We start from the raw sequence: 17,445 nt of genomic DNA, 5'->3' as shown, positions 1-17,445 counted from the left end.
CGAAAAGAACTGGCACTTTTCCAAACGTAAACCAGATAAACTCCTTAACAAAAATCCAGTAGTGGCCTGTGTCTGAGTTGCTTGCATCCAAAATATGATGAATTGTGACTTTTTAATCTAATTTGAAGATCTTATTAGAGTGGGTCATTTGATTAGGATTGCAACAAAAGTGTGTGTGCTGTACTGAGAGCTGTGCAACATCCCAAAAAGGAAACGGCATCTGAAAGTCATCTCTTTTTTTTTTTCGTCTTTCAGATCATTGAGGGATAGTATGAAGTTACAGACATGATGTGATGTGACTAAATGCTTCTGTTTTCCTCTGCAGTGTGGACCAATGTGGAGCCCCGGTCAGTTCCAGTCTTCCCTTGGCATTCATTGGTTCCTTTTCTGGCTCCCACCCAATCAGATGCTCCTTCTCAGCCAGGAGAGGGTCAGCATCCAGTCAACCACCCTCAAGCAGCCACTTTAAAGACAGGTATTTTGTGGTGAAACAAATGGCTGTTAACACTATATTATCAGCATTTTTACATAAATATGAATTTTCCAGGACGATCACTCAGATTTGTGCGTCGTGTGTTGTTTACTTTGCCCGAATGTCGTTTCCTCAGATTGTCAGGGGGTGGCAGCGCTGTCACAGGAGGCCGCAGAGACACCTCCCACCGTAGAGAGAGATCCCCCATCCCGGGCTCCCCCACCCTGTGACGAGCTGCTTCCAGAGAAGGAGAAAGGAGATGCAGAAAGGGAGAAGCCAGACAGCGAAACTGAGAGCGACGTGGATGACCCGTAAGAGCAGTTCTGTTTTGAGTGTGTTGTTTCATTTGGATTTTGCTACTGAAGACAGTTAAAGGGACACATGAATATACAAGCAGCACACACAAAATCCCTCCAATATTATCTGTTTTGTTATAACACAGTGTCCAACCCAGCCTTCACAGTCATTTTTCTTTGTGGCGCAGTGTACCCACACATGAAGTGAGTTACTGTGATATTTTGTGTATTTTTTGCTCCAATTTGGGCAGAAAAGATGAATGCCAGAACAAAACAAATAGAAACAAAAGCATTTCGTCTCTGATCTCAATAACAATATGTAAGGCAGTGGCCAGGCTGTCAGCTATTGAAATAGAGGAGCTGTGTGCTGAATATGCTCATGCACCTCATGGGAAATGAACTATTTGCAGCTATAAGGTAAATAGAACCTGGTTTAAAGTGCAGATCTAATCCTTTTCTAAAATATTAAAGACAAACAGAGAAAACAAATGAATGCTTTTATGTAATTACAGCTTCCAGGAACATATTTAGTAAAGAATATAGTTGAAGAGGTGGGGTTTTCTTTTGTCCTTCAGCTTCCTCCCAGGAGTTGTACCAGAGCAGCCCCTCTCCACATCTCCAGTAAAGAGACGTACTCAGTCCCTCAGTGCACTTCCCAAAGATGGAGACAAGAACAGCCCAGGAAAGGTAGTGTTTTCTTCTCAGTTATCAGTTATCAGTGCAGTTTTCACTTAAATAGATAATTTAATGTTTGATGCTTTTATTGCTTACTCTTTCAGAGGGAGAAGGATCACATCCGGCGGCCAATGAATGCATTTATGATTTTCAGCAAGCGTCATCGAGCATTAGTGCACCAGCGGCACCCAAACCAGGACAACAGGACCGTTAGCAAGATTCTTGGGGAGTGGTGGTACGCTCTGGGGCCTAAAGAGAAACAGAAGTACCATGACTTGGCCTTCCAGGTGCACAGCTGAATGTGGAGACAGAAAAATTGATGTATTTCAATAATTGTGAGGTAGTTATATTAAATATAATATGTACTTTTGTTTCTAGGTCAAAGAGGCTCACTTTAAAGCCCACCCAGACTGGAAATGGTGCAACAAAGACAGGAAGAAGTCCAGTTCTGAAGGTCGGGGAGTCCCAGGGACCAAAGATATCAGAGAGAGGAGCATGTCTGAAACTACAGGTTGGTTTTCCTTCTCTCTCTCTCCGGCTGTGTGCACATTAACAGAGCATTTGTCAGATTTTTTTAAAAGCCATAATTTTACCTTTCTTGTAGAGCCCCATTCTGTGGATCTGAAAGGTGTTGGTCCAGGCCTGATGGGTGTGTCTGAGAGGAGTACAGGAGAGGGACACGTGGGTCAACTGACTCGCCCCAGAGCCTTTTCTCAAAGTGCCATGCACAGCCTAGAGCGAGGTGACAGGGGGAACACGCAGGCTCTGGCAGAACTGGCTCAGGTACAAGAGAAAAACTGACAGTTTCTTACTGTGACTTCATATAAATCAAAGCTTTTTGTTTTCCAATCTATTCTGTCTAATAAATAGTCCTCTTTATTGAAATGTATTTGTCACAAACATGGTTTTCAGTATGAATTTGTCACATACAAACGTATAAATGCAGTATAAAGATGACACAAAACCCTGGTTTGCATAAATAAGATAAAACCAAAGATAAACTTTCCCAACACCATTTTGTTTTTTGCAGATGTGCGGGGACAGTGGCAGTCAGTATTCGAGTCACGCTCCTACACCTCAAACTCAGCGGGGGGTTAGCGAGGACATGACCAGCGATGAGGAGCGTATGGTCATCTGTGAGGAAGAAGGAGATGATGATGTCATCGGTAAGAAACCGACAATTCTTTATTTATCAGATCATAAAAGAAACAGCAGAGCATCAGGTCACTGCTTCCTGTGTCACTGGCACTTTTAGAAATTAGAAATAGTGCAAAGATCTGATGGAACTGAAACTTGTTTTAGAGAACTGATATGTAATGATATCATTTAAACCAATTATGAGCAGACAAGTGTAAAAATCTGTTCATATTAGTCCATGACTTTTAAATTAGAACAGCAGTATTTGACGTTTACAATGTCTCATACTTGATAAAAAAGAAAATCTACAGTTCTTTTTTTAGCTTTTAATTGTTGTTTCATTCCAACTTTTTGTTTTTACTTTAATCTATCTTGACCTTTTTAATCCCACTCATAAATTTCTGGGCTTTTTATTATTGCAGTTCTTGTTTTGTTTCTTTATAAAACTTTTTGCGTGGCACTTTGAAAGTTTGTAATGTTGCAAATGAAGTAAAGTTGTGAAATTTGTGTTGGCCGACTGGCTGTTGGCGAGGCCTTATATGATAACTATTAATCATTTTGCTAAGATCACGTTATACTGCTGCAGAAATTATAATAAGCTATGAAGTGTTGACTAATAGACATTTTCTGCTTGTCTGAGCAAAACATGATCAGTAATGATAGCAGAACATTTTGTGCATTATTACATCAAGTTCTGAGTTTCAATGAGCACAACTATGTGGATTTTAAATTTCAGGGAAAGTCAAGTGTAGCTGTAGTGTGTTTTGCTTTTTCACAGAGGACCCTTATCCTAGCAGCTCCATAGATCTCAAGTGTAAGGAGCGGGTGACTGACAGCGACAGTGAGAACGCTTCAGGAGATGAAGGAGATCGGAAGGTATACCAGAAGTTGTTTCCATTTGACATCATTTGTGTTGATTTGTCTTTTTGAATGTAGTTGTCCTTCATAACATCTGTATTTCCTCCTTTCAGAGGGTATTTGCTCCAGTCATCTGCTCCTCTGCATCATCGTCTTCCTCACACCACACCCCTCATGGCAGAAGTGTCTCGCTGTCGTCTTTCCCCAGCAGCAGGCGTTATGAGGGGAGATCTGGAGGGGGAGGGTTCTCGGATCACCGAAGGAAGGAAAGAGGTGATGGAGAGAGTCGGGACACTCATCTGGTTGAGGGAGGCGGAAGTGTGCAGGCTTCTTCTCTCTCCATCTCGTCTAGTCAACCGGTCATGTCCACTTCTGGAGCCGGAGGGGCTCCGTCCTCATCAGTAGGATCGAACCAGCTCCTGGGCGTTGGCGCGGTGAGGGTGGCCTCCACGGTGGTGACAAACGTAATGCGTCCAGTTATCAGCACACCGCTCCCCATCGCCAGCAAGCCCAGAGATGGAGGCCCCTCATCCAGCCCACATCCTCCAGAGAGGAGGTCCCTGACTCCCCAGCAGCAGCCACAGATTCTGATTGGTCCAGGAGCAGGAGTTGGGGCCCCAGCAACAGGGGGTGGGTACTACCCTTCATCATCACCAAATCCTGTTAGTGCAGGTGTGGGCCAAGGTGGTGTAGTGACTAATTTAGTGTTACCAGGGGCTCTGCCTGCACAGTCTGCTGTACAGCTCATCACCCCCTCCCCCCAGCCTCAGCCATCCCATCATCAGGCACTTCCCTCCAATGTTGTTTCAGCTCCACATAGCCAAACCAACGGGCCCCTGCCCCTGCTTCAACCCCAGTTCCTTCCTGCCTCCTCCCTGGCACCCCCTGTGGGTAAAGCCATCACACAAGTCCAGTACATTCTGCCCACCTTACCTGCTAACTCCAACCCCAAGAGTCCACCTCAGAGCCTCAGCCAGCCAACAAGTATCTTCAACCTGCCCACAGCCCCGCCAGCACAACTGGCCAACGGAAAACACCAGGGGACAAGTCTGCCAGCAGGTTATACGTCCAGTCCGGCGGTGGGCGTGGTCAGCCCTGGAACCAGAGGTGAACGTTCAGCCAGAACCAATATTTAAGTGTATTCTGTGGTTACACCTAATGAGACGCTCACTCCCTCTTGTTTGTCTGTTTTTGCTCCAGTTCAAACTCAGTCTCCAGTGCTGCAAGGTAAAATGCTTGTTTCCATGCCAACAGTACGGACTGCACCAGCCCCTGCCCAGCAGTTTCCAATTGTGGCTCCTCCTCTTCCTGTCCAGAATGGTGCTCAGTCTGGAAGCAAGGTCAGAGAGCACCTTACTAAACTTCACCTTTTTTTAAGTGAAATCCATCAAATGTAGAATCGTGGTCTCATCTACCCGCTTATGCTGCTGGAGACAGATTTATATTCTTTACGTTTGTTAAAACCTCCCCTTTTGATGCCTCCTCAGATCTTCCAGATTGCTCCCATGCCTGTGGTCCAGTCCCAGCTGTCTCAGGGTGGAGCAGTGCATCCTGCTAGCCCATTCCCTGTAACGATGGGCACGGCTGCTGTAGTAGCTCCAGGCTCGGCCCCTTCACAGGCTGTGCTTCTGCCTTCAGCACCTACCAGGTAGGTCCACGACAAGCAGCTGCACGTCTCTCATCTTCACTCAGAAATTACACACACAGAGCACCACAGGAACACGCAGATTTTAAAATAGTTTCATGTAACCAAGTGGCTTCAGTTTGTGCTGATGTGAGAAATGTTCTGACCTTTTAACGCTGACCTTTTAACTCTTTGTTTGCAAAACACAAATGTTAGTTCCTAAATGACTTTGTGTAACAGACAATTGCCTTTTAAGACAGTTAGTCATATTTTATTGCACAAAAATTCTAAAGTGTTCAAATAATCATTGTCTGGAAGAAATATCGTGAATGAGCCAAATTTGGAATAGAAGTGTGAAAATCTTTTTGTGTCTTTGTTGTCATGGAGAATTTATTTTTATCAAGAAGTCCTAGGCAACAAAGGATAACTATGTCTAATAAAAGCTGCTACTGATTTCATTGTTGGTTAATTTGAACTTCTGCCATTCCTTTATATTGAAAAGATTTGGTTTTTGTCAGCTTTAGTTGTGAGTTTAAATTTGACGTTTAACGGGGAACAGCTGTGGGGACATCACCTTTTAGTTAACAAGATTTCTAATTCCAACCTTTGGATTAAATTTATGACAGCTACTGCTACGGTTATGAATATTGGACAAAAGTGCTTCTAGTGCCACAAAATAATCTGCAAGCAGTGAGGATAAATTGTCAAAAGCAAAACAATGTTCCTCTTTACCGCAAGATTTAGCAAATTACTGCTGTTCTTTTGTTACACTTTGTCCTGGTGAGAAGTAAAAAGTGTTTTTTCCTTGTGTTCAGATTCATAAGAATCACGACTGTTTGAGAGACAGATGAACTCTCTGTCTGGAGGAGCTTATAAGCGAGTTGTTTAATCTCAGTGTTGGTGCCCGTCGAGCTTTACTGACGTCCTCCGAGCTACAGCAGAGATCGTGCTGCTTAACTGACAGTTGTAGATTTTGTCTGGATGATGTAAAGTTTGTCTGTATCAAATAAACATTAAAACCAGTTTTCCATGCTGGTTTATCATTGTGCTTTTCCTAAAGCTGCATTTTCTCCCAAATAAACTCCTGCTGGTATTAAATGGGAAAAGACAGGATACTCAGGGGATCGTGTTCAGAATCACTAGTAAAGCTAATTTAAGCAAGAGGAATGTTTCTGGAATCAGAGCCTGCAGAGGGGTTTGTTGTGACAATTTTACCCATTGTACAAGTTATAAAAGGTTTATTTACTTTTAAACTAAAGTTTGTTTCCAAACGGGTAAGATTTCACTTAATGACAATTCAAACAAGATTACTTTATTCCAAGCACGCTCTTTCCTTCATTCATATTAAAATAGCAGTTTTCACCAGGTGTTGCCTTTAAAAATAAGCTTGTCTTTTACTTATTTGCAGCTGAATGGAGGGCGGAGCTAAACTGCGGTGGAATAAATGATGCGTTGTCTCTAATAACAGGAAAGGCTAGATGTCTTAAAACGCTGTGTGCAGACAATGCAAGAAGCTAAATTCCTGTCGGGGTGCAACTGTAACAGTGCAGCTCTATTCTGGACGTGTTAGTCATCCTGCTGGTGGCCTGAGTTGCCTCTGCCTGCCCACCCCCACACTACCTCTCAGCTCCTCACACAGCACTAGTCATCTGCTGCTACTTGCTGTGGTTTACACTCATCGACTGACCCTCACTGCAGCACTTCTCTTTTTGTCTTCCTCTTTTCGTCTAATCATGTCTCTGTTCCTTACATTCTGGGTCTGTCTCGCTGTTGTACTATAACACCATCTGCTACCTTGCCTCAAATTTTATTTTTATTACAAGTGTTATCTTCTCCACTGCATTCTCTTTGTTGTCTTCGTTTTAACGTCATCCGTTGCAGTTTGTCTGATCACTCCTCCTGTTTTTGTACAGAATCACCTATGTCCAGTCCACTCCGGGGGTCCCATCCACCCTGCCCCTGGTCTCTACAACAACAGGCTCTTCCCCCACCCAGCCTGGATCTGCATATGTTCCCTCACCCCTAGCAACGCTCGGCTTTACAGCCATCGCACCACCTGGGCAGACGCTGGTTCAGCCGCTGATCGCAGGTTAGTGGAGCGATGAAGTCAAAACTTCTGGTTTTCATGTTTCTGTTTCCAAACTCAACTACACAAAGCAAAGGGCAGCTCCCCGGTCAAATCATACCCTTATATTTAGTGTTTTTTTTTTTTTTTTACACTTGCAGTGTTTAGTCAGTTTAAATTGAGCTCCGGTGCGTTTATAGCTTGAACGTGATTGGACCTTGATCCGACACAACTACCAGGTGTAGCCAAATGCCTTCTTGTAGCTGGGTACGCTTTGCATTCTGGGTAGTAGTGGAGTAAACAAACTTTAATAGAAAGACTGTTAACATATCAAACTCACTAAACACACCTTTGCTTTAACATGGTTACTGTTAGCATGTTGGAAATTCTAGATAATTGCTCCTTTCTCCTGATCAGTCTGCTAAAGGCAACACATCTTCATAAAGCACAAAGCTGTATATTACTGTCAAGATGTCCTCTCAAAACCCATCAGGCATTCTGCTCCTACAGTTTTGCCCGAAGTATTACCCAGATAAATACTAATGACAGCAGTAAATCCTCCATGTTGTTGACTAACTCAGGACAGCACCATCTTCCTGTATTTACTGTTGGTCCTCCCGCACCGCACCCATCTGACCAATAAGCAGACCGAATGTTTTCATGTGGTTTGTAGTGACAGATTTTGGTGCGTTTGCAGTTTTTTTTTTTTTTTTTTGTTCCCTGAACAAAGAAGCCAAACCACAAGAAAAAAACTACAAGCAAAGTTGACAACTGATTCAGACCAGAATAAATAGACGAACTGTAGGTGTGAAAATGCCCTAAAACTAAACAGCACACAGTGTGTTTTATTTTATACATGTTCACGGGTAAAACCAGTTTATCACCTGATGTTCACATTGCCTCCTGTTTGATGTCTAACAGTATCGTAACATATATTGTTAAGAGAGAGAGAAGCTTGTTTGGATAATAGGAGGTAGAGAAGTGATTCAGACTTTTTTTATGTGGAACTTTTTCTGAATTATCGCTCCTGTCTGTTTTATTCAGGTCAGCCTCCACTCTTAGCCACAGCTCAGTCCCCCCAGCCCTCCACCTCAGCCTCCGGGGGCCAGATAGTCACTGCCATCTACCCTCCATCACCGAGTGTCACCATGGCAACAGGGGTGGTCTCTATGGCAGCAGTGCCCCCCAGTGTGGTCTACTCTGTCTCCAGCCTTTCAAGCACTTCTCCTCATATCCTGCCCAAACACACCACAACCCCGACAGGCGCCACGCTCCCACACCCGCAGCCCCATTCAGACAGACAGGTGGACCGACACCCGCCCCCAGACAGGTCTGCCGATCGATCCAACGACAGGCCGAGCGACAGGCAGGCAGAAGTCCTCACACATTTGGACAGACAGCTTGAGAGGCAGACGACAACCTCCATCAGCAGCAGCAGCTCAGCAGCACCTCCTGGTGGCTCAGCTGTGTCCATCCGATCCTGCAGTCCTCCCATTCAGATCCAAGCACCTGGTACTGTTTCCATCCAAAAATTCAATTGGAAAGTTTTGAATTTGTTGCGTATTATTTTGCTGACTGCTTATTGCATTTCCCCCCTGATTTACAGGCAGTGCTCACAAGTTATCACAGCTTCCTGTCAGGATCCCTCAGAAAGTGAAGGCAACGGTGGCAACCATCCCTGTCGGCAGCTATGATGGAGGAGGCCGGGGCAAAGACAGGGAGCGAGACAGGGAACGGGAGAGAGACAGGGAGCGGGAACGGGAGAGGGAGAGAGACAGGGAGCGGGAGAGAGACAGGGAGCGGGAACGGGAGAGGGAGAGAGACAGGGAGAGGGAGAGGGACAGGGAGCGGGAGCGAGACAGGGAGCGGGAACGGGAAAAGGAGAGGGAAGCTGCAGCAAACAGTCATTTCTCCTTTGATCCTGAGCCGTTAGTGGAGACAGAGTCTCCATCAGCACATCCAGCCGAGGAGCTGGCAGCCTCTGACAGACCCCTGGAGGGCTCCAGTACTGCAGACTCCTCTGACACCAGGAGCAGGGACAGCACAACAACCAAAGAGGTGAGAGGAGCACGACTCTCTTCAGCACCACAGACAGACAAACAGACAGGTCCGCGTTCTCGTCTAAATTACCTGCACTAATCTTTCTCTGCAGGGTGGGTGGAAGGAGTCTCTCCCGTCCTCTCCTCTCCCCCCTCCGTCAGGCACAGAACTTGCTCTGCCTCCCCCACAGTCTGACAAAGACTGCCCTACACCCAAAAGGATCAAAGCCCGCCCACCACCACTGAAGAAGACCTTTGACTCTGTTGACAAGTGAGTCAGTGCCTCTGTGAAAGTTTAGTGCAGAGAATCTTGCCGGCCGGTGTGTATATACTCTGTGTTCTGTGTGTGTGTGCGTTTGTTGGACTGGCAGGGTTCTTTCCGAGGTGTACTTTGAGGAACGGTTTGCCGAGCTGCCCGAGTTTCGACCCGAGGAGGTTTTGCCCTCCCCGACCCTGCAGAGCCTGGCCACCTCACCTCGTGCCATCCTGGGCAGCTATCGTCGCAAGAGGAAGAACTCAACAGGTCTCACACTAATTAAACGTGAAACCAGTTAAAATAAATGGCCATTATTTGTGTGTTTGGTCCTTAAGTAATTTCTTCGCCTTCTTGCAGATTTGGATTCTGCCACTGACGACCAAGTCTCCCCGAAGAGAAAGAGCCGGCGGCGCTCCAGCTGCAGCTCCGAGCCCAACACGCCTAAAAGTGCCGCCAAGTGTGAGGGAGACATCTTCACCTTTGACAGGGCAGGTAAGAAACTCTGAGTCGGTGACGTGTTCCGAATACATGGAGCCATTTTGTTTGCAACTGATGTCATTGAGCTGAAGAATTTCAGGCAATTAAACTCTGAAGGAGAATTCTCTTTGTGTCTTTGACGCTTTGACTTTCACTTTGTGGAAAAAGTTTGAAACAAAATTTAATTTTTTGCATCAAGTGAAACCTTCTCATCATGTCTTCTCACTCAGGTCCATTTAAGGTTCTAATGTGAAAAATTATGTTTTTATTATAGAACTTAAAGAAGTCACAGATTTAATTTTGTAGCCTCTTGAGTTTCTTCTCCAACCGTGGAATGAAGGAAGTTGTGGTTTGCAGGAGATGTTCTGTTATTTAAAGGTTTATTATCTTCAAACAGGACAGGGTGCTTCACTCTGGTCCTTTAGGTAAAAAACAGAAATATTTGAGCTATCTTCATTTAAAAGTACAAATGGAAAATATCAAATCAAAAATAAATAAATTACAAAGTTTTGTCTGTTTGTACGAATATTAAACAGTGTTGTGTTGTGGAAGCAGGAATATGTGTGAATGAATTAGGTTTTTAATTTACTTTAGAAACAGTTTTAATAAATAAAATCACTATAAAATGTAGCTGAAAGAAGCCACTCGATGTCTGCTTTAGTTGAGCTATTTTCACAAGTTTATCTCCAAACATTTGTGAGTCAGATGTGACTCGCTGACCTGAGCTGATGTTTTATCCGTTCCCTGCTTCTCTGGAAGATAAAAACACTAAACATTCCGACTAGTTTCCTGAAGGCTCCGTCTCTCTGTTTCTGTTGCCTTCCCAGCGACAGATGGAGAAGACATCCTGGCAGAACTGGAGTTTGAAAAGGTGCCGTACTCCTCCCTGCGGCGAACGCTCGACCAGAGGCGGGCGCTCGTCATGCAGCTGTTCCAGGAGCAGGGCTTCTTTCCATCAGGTAGGAGACGAGCAGCCGACAAAAAAAAAAAAAAAAAAAAAAAGCTCCAGAGTTGATTTTTTTGACTGCGTTTATTCCCGTTCCAGCCCAGGCCACTGCAGCATTCCAGACAAGATACTCCGACATATTTCCCTCCAAAGTGTGTCTGCAGCTAAAGATCAGGGAGGTGCGGCAGAAGATCATGCAGACCGCGGCTCCCTCTGACGCCTCCGCTTTAGGCCCCTCAGACTCCACCTGCTCGCTCCCGGGGCCTTCAGGCTCCCAGTCAGGGGACGGATCCGCAAAGGGAGGTGGAGACCTGCAGGACGAAGAGCTGGAGCAGGGGACAGAGGCGAGCCCAGAGGATCCTCGGGACTCCCAGGACTCTTCTAGATGAGTGACGGCGGACAATCAGTAACCCCCCCACCCACACACCCCTGTGTCGCACTCCTCCACCCTCCATGCTTATCCATATCCGTACTCTGAACTCCCCCCATCTGCAGTCACTGAGAGTGGCACACAATTGTTTGCAATATTTGGACTCAGCTTTTGTAACGTGTGGACTTTGCACCAAAAATGGACATGTGAAACAGGAGTGGCGCAGAGACTCTTCATTCCCAGACTTGAATTAGCACTATGTATTAACCACCTTAGAGACAGATCGATGCCAGTGAACGAAGGACCATCACGCACGGCTGCACTCATTTGCCTTGAAGATGAAACGGTTTTTATTTTGGAACGAGCGACACGCTTCAGCTGAGACGGTGAACGGTTTCAAAAGAGTTAGCTCTATGTTTTGATATTTGTTCTGTTTTTAAAATCCCTTTAGACGAGTGAAGGCAGTGGGCTCGAGGAACGACCCGTGGGTTTTCTCAGCTGACTTGTTTCTGCTGACGTTCGAGGGCTGGTCCCTTAGCAGCCTGAAACAAAGTGACTTGACTCAAAAAAAAAAGAATAATTTCAGTGGACCTTTTAGAGAGTTTTTTTTTCTCACCTGGAGACGTCGAGAGGGGCGCGTACCGAAAAACAAACTTAAGTGGACTTTTGGCGGTGCCATCATTCCTAGGTGGAGCCTGGCAGACACCGGAAGGTGGAGCCGATCATTCCTGTGCCTCTCGTTAGCCATGAAGGAAGGAGGAGGGTCAGAGTCACCGGGCACATCCTGGTTCTTACATGTAGAGGTCAGGCTTCAAAAAGACCTTAATCCTCTCTTGCCAAGCAGTTTTATTACATTTTTTTTTAAATCTCTTGATTTATATTTAACATTTTCATATTCAATTTGTCGTTGTACTATTTTTATTATTACTTATATCATTACAGTGAACCGTTGTCCATTTCTTTTCTGTTTCCTGGCAGATGTTTCTTTTATTTCTGCCAGCATTAGCTTTCATGTTGTTGTTTTTTTTATATATCTATATAATTTTGGAGGCAGGTGAGAGATGCTGCTTCACACCTGTACAGTTCCTCCATCGTAGTCTTCCCTTGGCTGGCCTCTCACCTCAGCAAGGACCTGTGGTGCGATTTCTTTTTACTCTTCGTTCCAACAGGAACACAAACACGTCGTTTCAACAGTAATAAGCCGTATGTTTTTAGAGAACCCCGTATGCCTCTTTCCCACGCTAAGCTCCATTTCTATAACCCTCAACACTTCTTCTACATCTGTCCTCCCCTCCTTCCTCCTTTTGTCACTTTATTGCTCTCTCCTGACCTCCCTTTTCAGTCTGGCGGAGAAAAACAAAAATCCCCCCGGGGAAAGTAAAGGGAGGTGATGAATCAAAGAGAGCTGGTAGAACATAATACTGGTTGTGTTGTAAATTACTGTAGAGTCAGTAGACTCAATATTGATATGGAAAAAAAATCTGTCATTGACCATAAGTTGACTTTTAAAACATTACTGAAGAATAAATGCATAAAATGGAACAAAAATAAGCCTATTAATGGTCTTGTGTTTTACTTCTTGTTTATTAATTGATGTAAACGATTTAAATCCTTCTTGATGCAGCTGAAAACAGGTGTAATAAGGATGGGAATGTCAGGAATGAGATGTTTTGTAACTTGGCCACACTTTGAATTCAGCTCATCTGTTTTATCCCCAGTTGTTTATTTTTGCCCAAACCCTGTACGGACGGAGTAATGAACCATCAGTGTTTGGTCTTTCTTGGCCAATTCCAAAAAGGGTGAAGTTTTTGACTCTGCCAGCCGTTAATGTGTGAAAATTTTGTTTTTCTCCCAGAACCACAGGATCAGTCAGAGCTGGACGAACCAGGTGTCATCTTGGATTAAGCTCATTCCACCGGTTCTTACGGTTTATTCAAGCAGTCAGGTGATCTATTTCTTTTAGGCTTGATGTTAAAACAACCCCTACGAGAAGTGGTTTGTTTCAACCAGAGGACCACGGAGGTATATTTGAGTTATATTTGTCTGTTAGCAAAATATCATATGATTTAAATGAAAGTAAACTTCCTGGCGTACATCTACAACTGATTCAAGATGGCCTTTAAAAAACAAAAAATGACTAAAACTCAGTCAGTTTCATGTGGTAGTAGCTGAGAGTCCTTCACAACACGAACTCTGAGTGTGATGTCTCTCAGGACGATCATCTCTGAGGTTTCAGCCAAACGGCTACAGAAATATAAAATATGATCTTACACTCTGGCATGAGAGGCGGTGGGTGATATGCATTCCTACAAGGAGTTTATCTGAGCAGATTTCTGCCCAGACTTTTTCCCAAATACTGCCTCTGATAAATGTGAAGTTGACTTTTTACAAAATGTTGATTCTTATATTTAAAAAAAACAACAACAACTAAAAAAACATTCAATTTTATTCCAAACTTCTTTATGACATAAAGTGAACAAATTTAATACAAATGTCTTCTGTGGCACAAAACAATGGTCCTTATTTATATTAACATTTTGAATTACTTCCATATATGTTAAATACTGATCAACAGGGACACGGATGGACTTTGGTCTGTTTGCCAAATTCATTTTCCAAAACCTAAATATCTGATTTCTGGTTAATCCCATTGAACATCAATCTTTTTCTTTCGGTCAGTATTTCGCTCTGCTCTGCGCCGAGCCGTTCATCGACGCAGTTTTAACTCTCGTCCTCAGATCAGATGCAGCCCGTCGGTCACCGTGTCCACGGCGAGGCTGTTCTCCAGCGCGGTCTGGTAGATCTGCAGCGCCTGCTCCAGAGGCAGCGCGCCTCCTTCACTCGTCTCGATGATGGCGATGGTCTCCCCGAACTCGTTACACATGATCGTCGGGGTGCCCTGCGCCTGTGAGGAGGAACAGTCAAAGTAAAATTTAAAAAAACCACACAACACAAAATCCTACAGTTTGCAATTTAACATATAAATGTGAATGTTCATACAGTGGAACATATCTTATCTGGATACTATAAAGTCTGCACAAAAAAGATATACAGCAGGGAGCAATGCTTAAAAAAAAACAGCTCAAGGTCTTAATATGAGGGTTTAAGTCTTCTTTAGTGCAAACTGATGTTCCTTTAATAAAGGAAAACCTTTGTATGATTTAGAAATGGCTCAAATGGATTTAGGATGGCTGTTTTAATGCCTAATATAGTTCAGCCATGCTGGCTTCATTTCTGAAAGCTCACATTGTTGTAAGATGTGGCCGGCTCAGCTGGAGATTTATGAGCAGCCAGAGGCAGCTTAAAGTGGAGTGAATTTAAGGCCTGATGTGGGAAAATAACCCAAAGTGGCCATCATTATGACTATGTCTGTCTTATACATATTATCAAAATGAAAAATGCTTCCTTTGTTTGAGCATTTTTTTTCAGAAAATAGAATTTAATCTTTTACAAAATGCAACAGAGAATAAAGTTTGAAAACATCCCTTTTTCCATATTTACCCAGACCTGGAAAAAACCTAAACTAAGTTCTATACTTTTTAAGACTGAGTAGGAGCCCTGGTAATATAAATAGTCCTGGTTTTGGAAGAGAAAACCAAAAAGAAGAGAATTCAGAGGGACTCGCTGCAAAGTCATGAAGACTAGATGGACAAAAAAAATCTGCAGAATATTTTTCCTCATATCTGTGGTGAAATAAACACTTTGTCACCAGATGCCAGCGACCACGTGTGTTTGTTTACCTCCAGAAACAGCCGAAGGGACTAAAGAAAGAAAGTTTCATTAAATTTGTGTTTCCAAGCTGAGTTTTGTCTTTATGGCCCCCGCCCTGCTTGATCCCAGATATTTCTTTTTAACATCTGTCTTCCTTGTTCTTTCTCTTTTTTTTTGTTTAGAAACAGATTCACTCCTACATTTCCACTTAGACATCTTTGCCACAGTTGTTTACATTAAATGCGTACCCACATTTCAGAATTGCACTCTTTTGAGCTGCACCATTCGATATAGTTCAGGATAACCTTTTTTATGTTTGATTTTAATGACTGTGAGCTCTTACCTGCTGCAGATCTGAGGTTTGGATCTGGATGACCTGAGCCTGCGCGTTAGCTGCAGAAGGGTCCACCACGGCCACCGCAGCGCTGGTCTCCATGACAGCATGGGCGGTGGCCTCCTCGTCGAGCTTCTGCTGCCTGGCGTGGGTCTTTTTATGGTTCCTCAGGTTGGAGAGGGTCTTGAAGGCTTTGCCGCACAGCTGGCAGGTGTGTGGTCGTTCGCCCGTGTGCGTTCTTCGGTGCTCCGTCAGATGCATGCTCTGGATGAAACCCTTTCCGCACATTTCGCAGCGAAATGGCCGCTCACCAGAGTGCGTGCGCAGGTGCTCTCGCAGGTGCGTGCTCTGACGGAAGCGCTTCCCGCACACCTGGCACGGGAACGGCCGCTCGCCCGTGTGGACTCGCTGGTGAAGAGCGACGGCAGAGGACGACACGAACAGCTTGCCACAGATGGGACATTGGTGGGCCTTGGGTCTCTTGCCAGGGGTGCAGTGGGGCCGCCCACGGCCCAAAGCAAAGTGGCTCAGTCTGTGAAGTCGCAGATTGGCAGGAGAATTCAGCTTCTTGCCACAAATGTTGCAGTCTAAAATTTCTTTAACCAAACAGGTTGGCTCCTCTGATTCTGTAACTATTGTTGAGGTAGAGGCTTCGGAGCTGAGGTCTCTTCTTTCCTCTGCAGGCTTGCAGGACTCTTTCCCCTCCCCTGCGGCCTGCAGCTGTGTGGGGTGCTGCTCCAGACAGTGTCTCTCCCGCTGGCTCCTGGTCAGGAAGCCAGCTTCACAGTGAGGACAGGGAAAAGGAGCTGGAGCTCCCGGATGCTGGGTGAAGCGATGTGCTGCCAATTTGTTGGCCCAACGGAACGTCGCTGGACATTCGGGGCAGGTGAGTCTCGGCGCGCTGGAATGCAGCAGGCTGTGCTGACGGAGGTTCGACGACTGGGAGAAGGAGCGATAGCAGACATCACAGCGGTACGGGCGCACACCGGAATGAATGAGCGTGTGCCTCATCAGATTGGCCAGTAATGAGAAGGTCTTCCCACAGTCAGAGCACTGGAAGGGCTTCTCGCCAGTATGTATCCGCATGTGGTTTTGCACGTGGATCTGCTTCTTAAAAGACTTTCCACAAATGCCGCACATAAACCTGCGCTGAAGGGTGTGGGACTGGCGCCGATGATGTGCGAGCAGCAGCTGAGAAGGAAAGGGTTTACGGCAGGAACGGCAACAAAAAGGCCCTTTGTTTGATGACAAGGTCGACGCAGCTTTTCCTGAGACAGCAGAGCTCATCATAACGCCGCCGCCATCCAAAGAAACGGACTTTGAATTCGAAACAGAGGCATCTTCCATTTCCACCTGCTGGTTTTCCTCACTGGTTCCTTCAGCTTGCTCAGATGCCTGCATTTCGCCGTCCTCCTCCTTCTTCTTTGCTTCACTTGTGTCCACTTTGTTAGAATAAATTTGATTTGAATTCTCCAATGTTCCCATCTCTTCCTCTGTGAGAGGAGGCAGCAGGTGGGAGATTTTCTTCTCTCTTGCTCTCTGCAGGATGGCAAGAGCCGTGGCAGACGCTCTTCTTGGAGGTGAACCCTAACGAAGACGAGAAGATATGGTAAATAAAAAGCAGACAAAAATAAGAGGGAGTGAAGCAATCGAAAGTGGGGTTATAGAAATGTTCCTACTACAAAGACGGGAGCAGGTGAGTCAGGCGTTTCACTGCTGAGGTGGGTCCGACGGTGGTAGAGGTACTTGGTCATGTTGGTGAAGGTTTTGTTGCAGAACTGACACTTGTGAAAAGGGTCCGCAACGTGTGACTTTCTGCAAAAACCAGGAGGAGAAAAAAAACAATTAAAGGCCTAGCATTTCTTGAAAAAACAAAGACTCATCATCCACTGCTCTTCATGCTCCGGTTTTAAAATGAGATCATCTTCTGTTGAGAAATGATGGAGTTATAGCCATTTTGGTCAAATCTTTAAAATGGCATTATGGGTAATTTGTTAGAACTTGGGTTAACTCCAACAAGTATTCAGTTGTAGATGTACAGGTGCTGGTCATAAAATTAGAATATCATGAAAAAGTAGATTGATTTCAGTAATTCCATTTAAAAAGTGAAACTTGTATATTATATTCATACATTACATACAAACTCATATATTTCAAATGTTTATTTCGTTTAATTTTGATGATT

The 17,445-nt window shown here is 44.8% G+C and overlaps 2 protein-coding genes across 5 annotated transcripts in view; one reads left to right on the top strand and one right to left on the bottom strand.

Moving 5' to 3' along the window:
- cicb (capicua transcriptional repressor b) overlaps positions 1-12,766 on the top strand; it is a 33,573-nt gene extending 20,807 nt beyond the window's left edge. For 2 of the 3 annotated variants that reach the window (XM_025005754.2, XM_037980507.1), the window contains 19 exons: positions 326-475; positions 609-783; positions 1,344-1,455; positions 1,548-1,730; positions 1,822-1,954; positions 2,048-2,226; positions 2,474-2,609; positions 3,359-3,456; positions 3,552-4,545; positions 4,639-4,778; positions 4,926-5,086; positions 6,976-7,151; positions 8,172-8,639; positions 8,734-9,185; positions 9,280-9,437; positions 9,529-9,689; positions 9,780-9,914; positions 10,727-10,858; positions 10,945-12,766. In XM_025005754.2, coding sequence (XP_024861522.1) covers positions 326-475; positions 609-783; positions 1,344-1,455; positions 1,548-1,730; positions 1,822-1,954; positions 2,048-2,226; positions 2,474-2,609; positions 3,359-3,456; positions 3,552-4,545; positions 4,639-4,778; positions 4,926-5,086; positions 6,976-7,151; positions 8,172-8,639; positions 8,734-9,185; positions 9,280-9,437; positions 9,529-9,689; positions 9,780-9,914; positions 10,727-10,858; positions 10,945-11,234 — 4,433 coding nt within the window. In that variant the 3' untranslated portion in view covers positions 11,235-12,766. The remainder of the gene's footprint in view (positions 1-325; positions 476-608; positions 784-1,343; positions 1,456-1,547; positions 1,731-1,821; positions 1,955-2,047; positions 2,227-2,473; positions 2,610-3,358; positions 3,457-3,551; positions 4,546-4,638; positions 4,779-4,925; positions 5,087-6,975; positions 7,152-8,171; positions 8,640-8,733; positions 9,186-9,279; positions 9,438-9,528; positions 9,690-9,779; positions 9,915-10,726; positions 10,859-10,944) is intronic. The other variant, XM_025005755.2, reaches the window with a different exon arrangement.
- An 877-nt stretch (positions 12,767-13,643) lies between these two features.
- Positions 13,644-17,445, bottom strand: part of znf526 (zinc finger protein 526) — an 8,208-nt gene continuing 4,406 nt past the window's right edge. For both annotated transcript variants that reach the window (XM_017415344.3, XM_017415345.3), the window contains exons 6-8: positions 16,940-17,075; positions 15,270-16,847; positions 13,644-14,120 (exon numbers count right to left, since the gene is read on the bottom strand). In XM_017415344.3, the coding sequence (XP_017270833.1) occupies positions 13,950-14,120; positions 15,270-16,847; positions 16,940-17,075 (1,885 nt within the window). In that variant the 3' untranslated portion in view covers positions 13,644-13,949. The remainder of the gene's footprint in view (positions 14,121-15,269; positions 16,848-16,939; positions 17,076-17,445) is intronic.

This window comes from Kryptolebias marmoratus, linkage group LG16, assembly GCF_001649575.2.
Source record: "Kryptolebias marmoratus isolate JLee-2015 linkage group LG16, ASM164957v2, whole genome shotgun sequence".
Taxonomy (NCBI): domain Eukaryota; kingdom Metazoa; phylum Chordata; class Actinopteri; order Cyprinodontiformes; family Rivulidae; genus Kryptolebias; species Kryptolebias marmoratus.
This window is presented reverse-complemented; position numbering and strand designations above follow the sequence as displayed.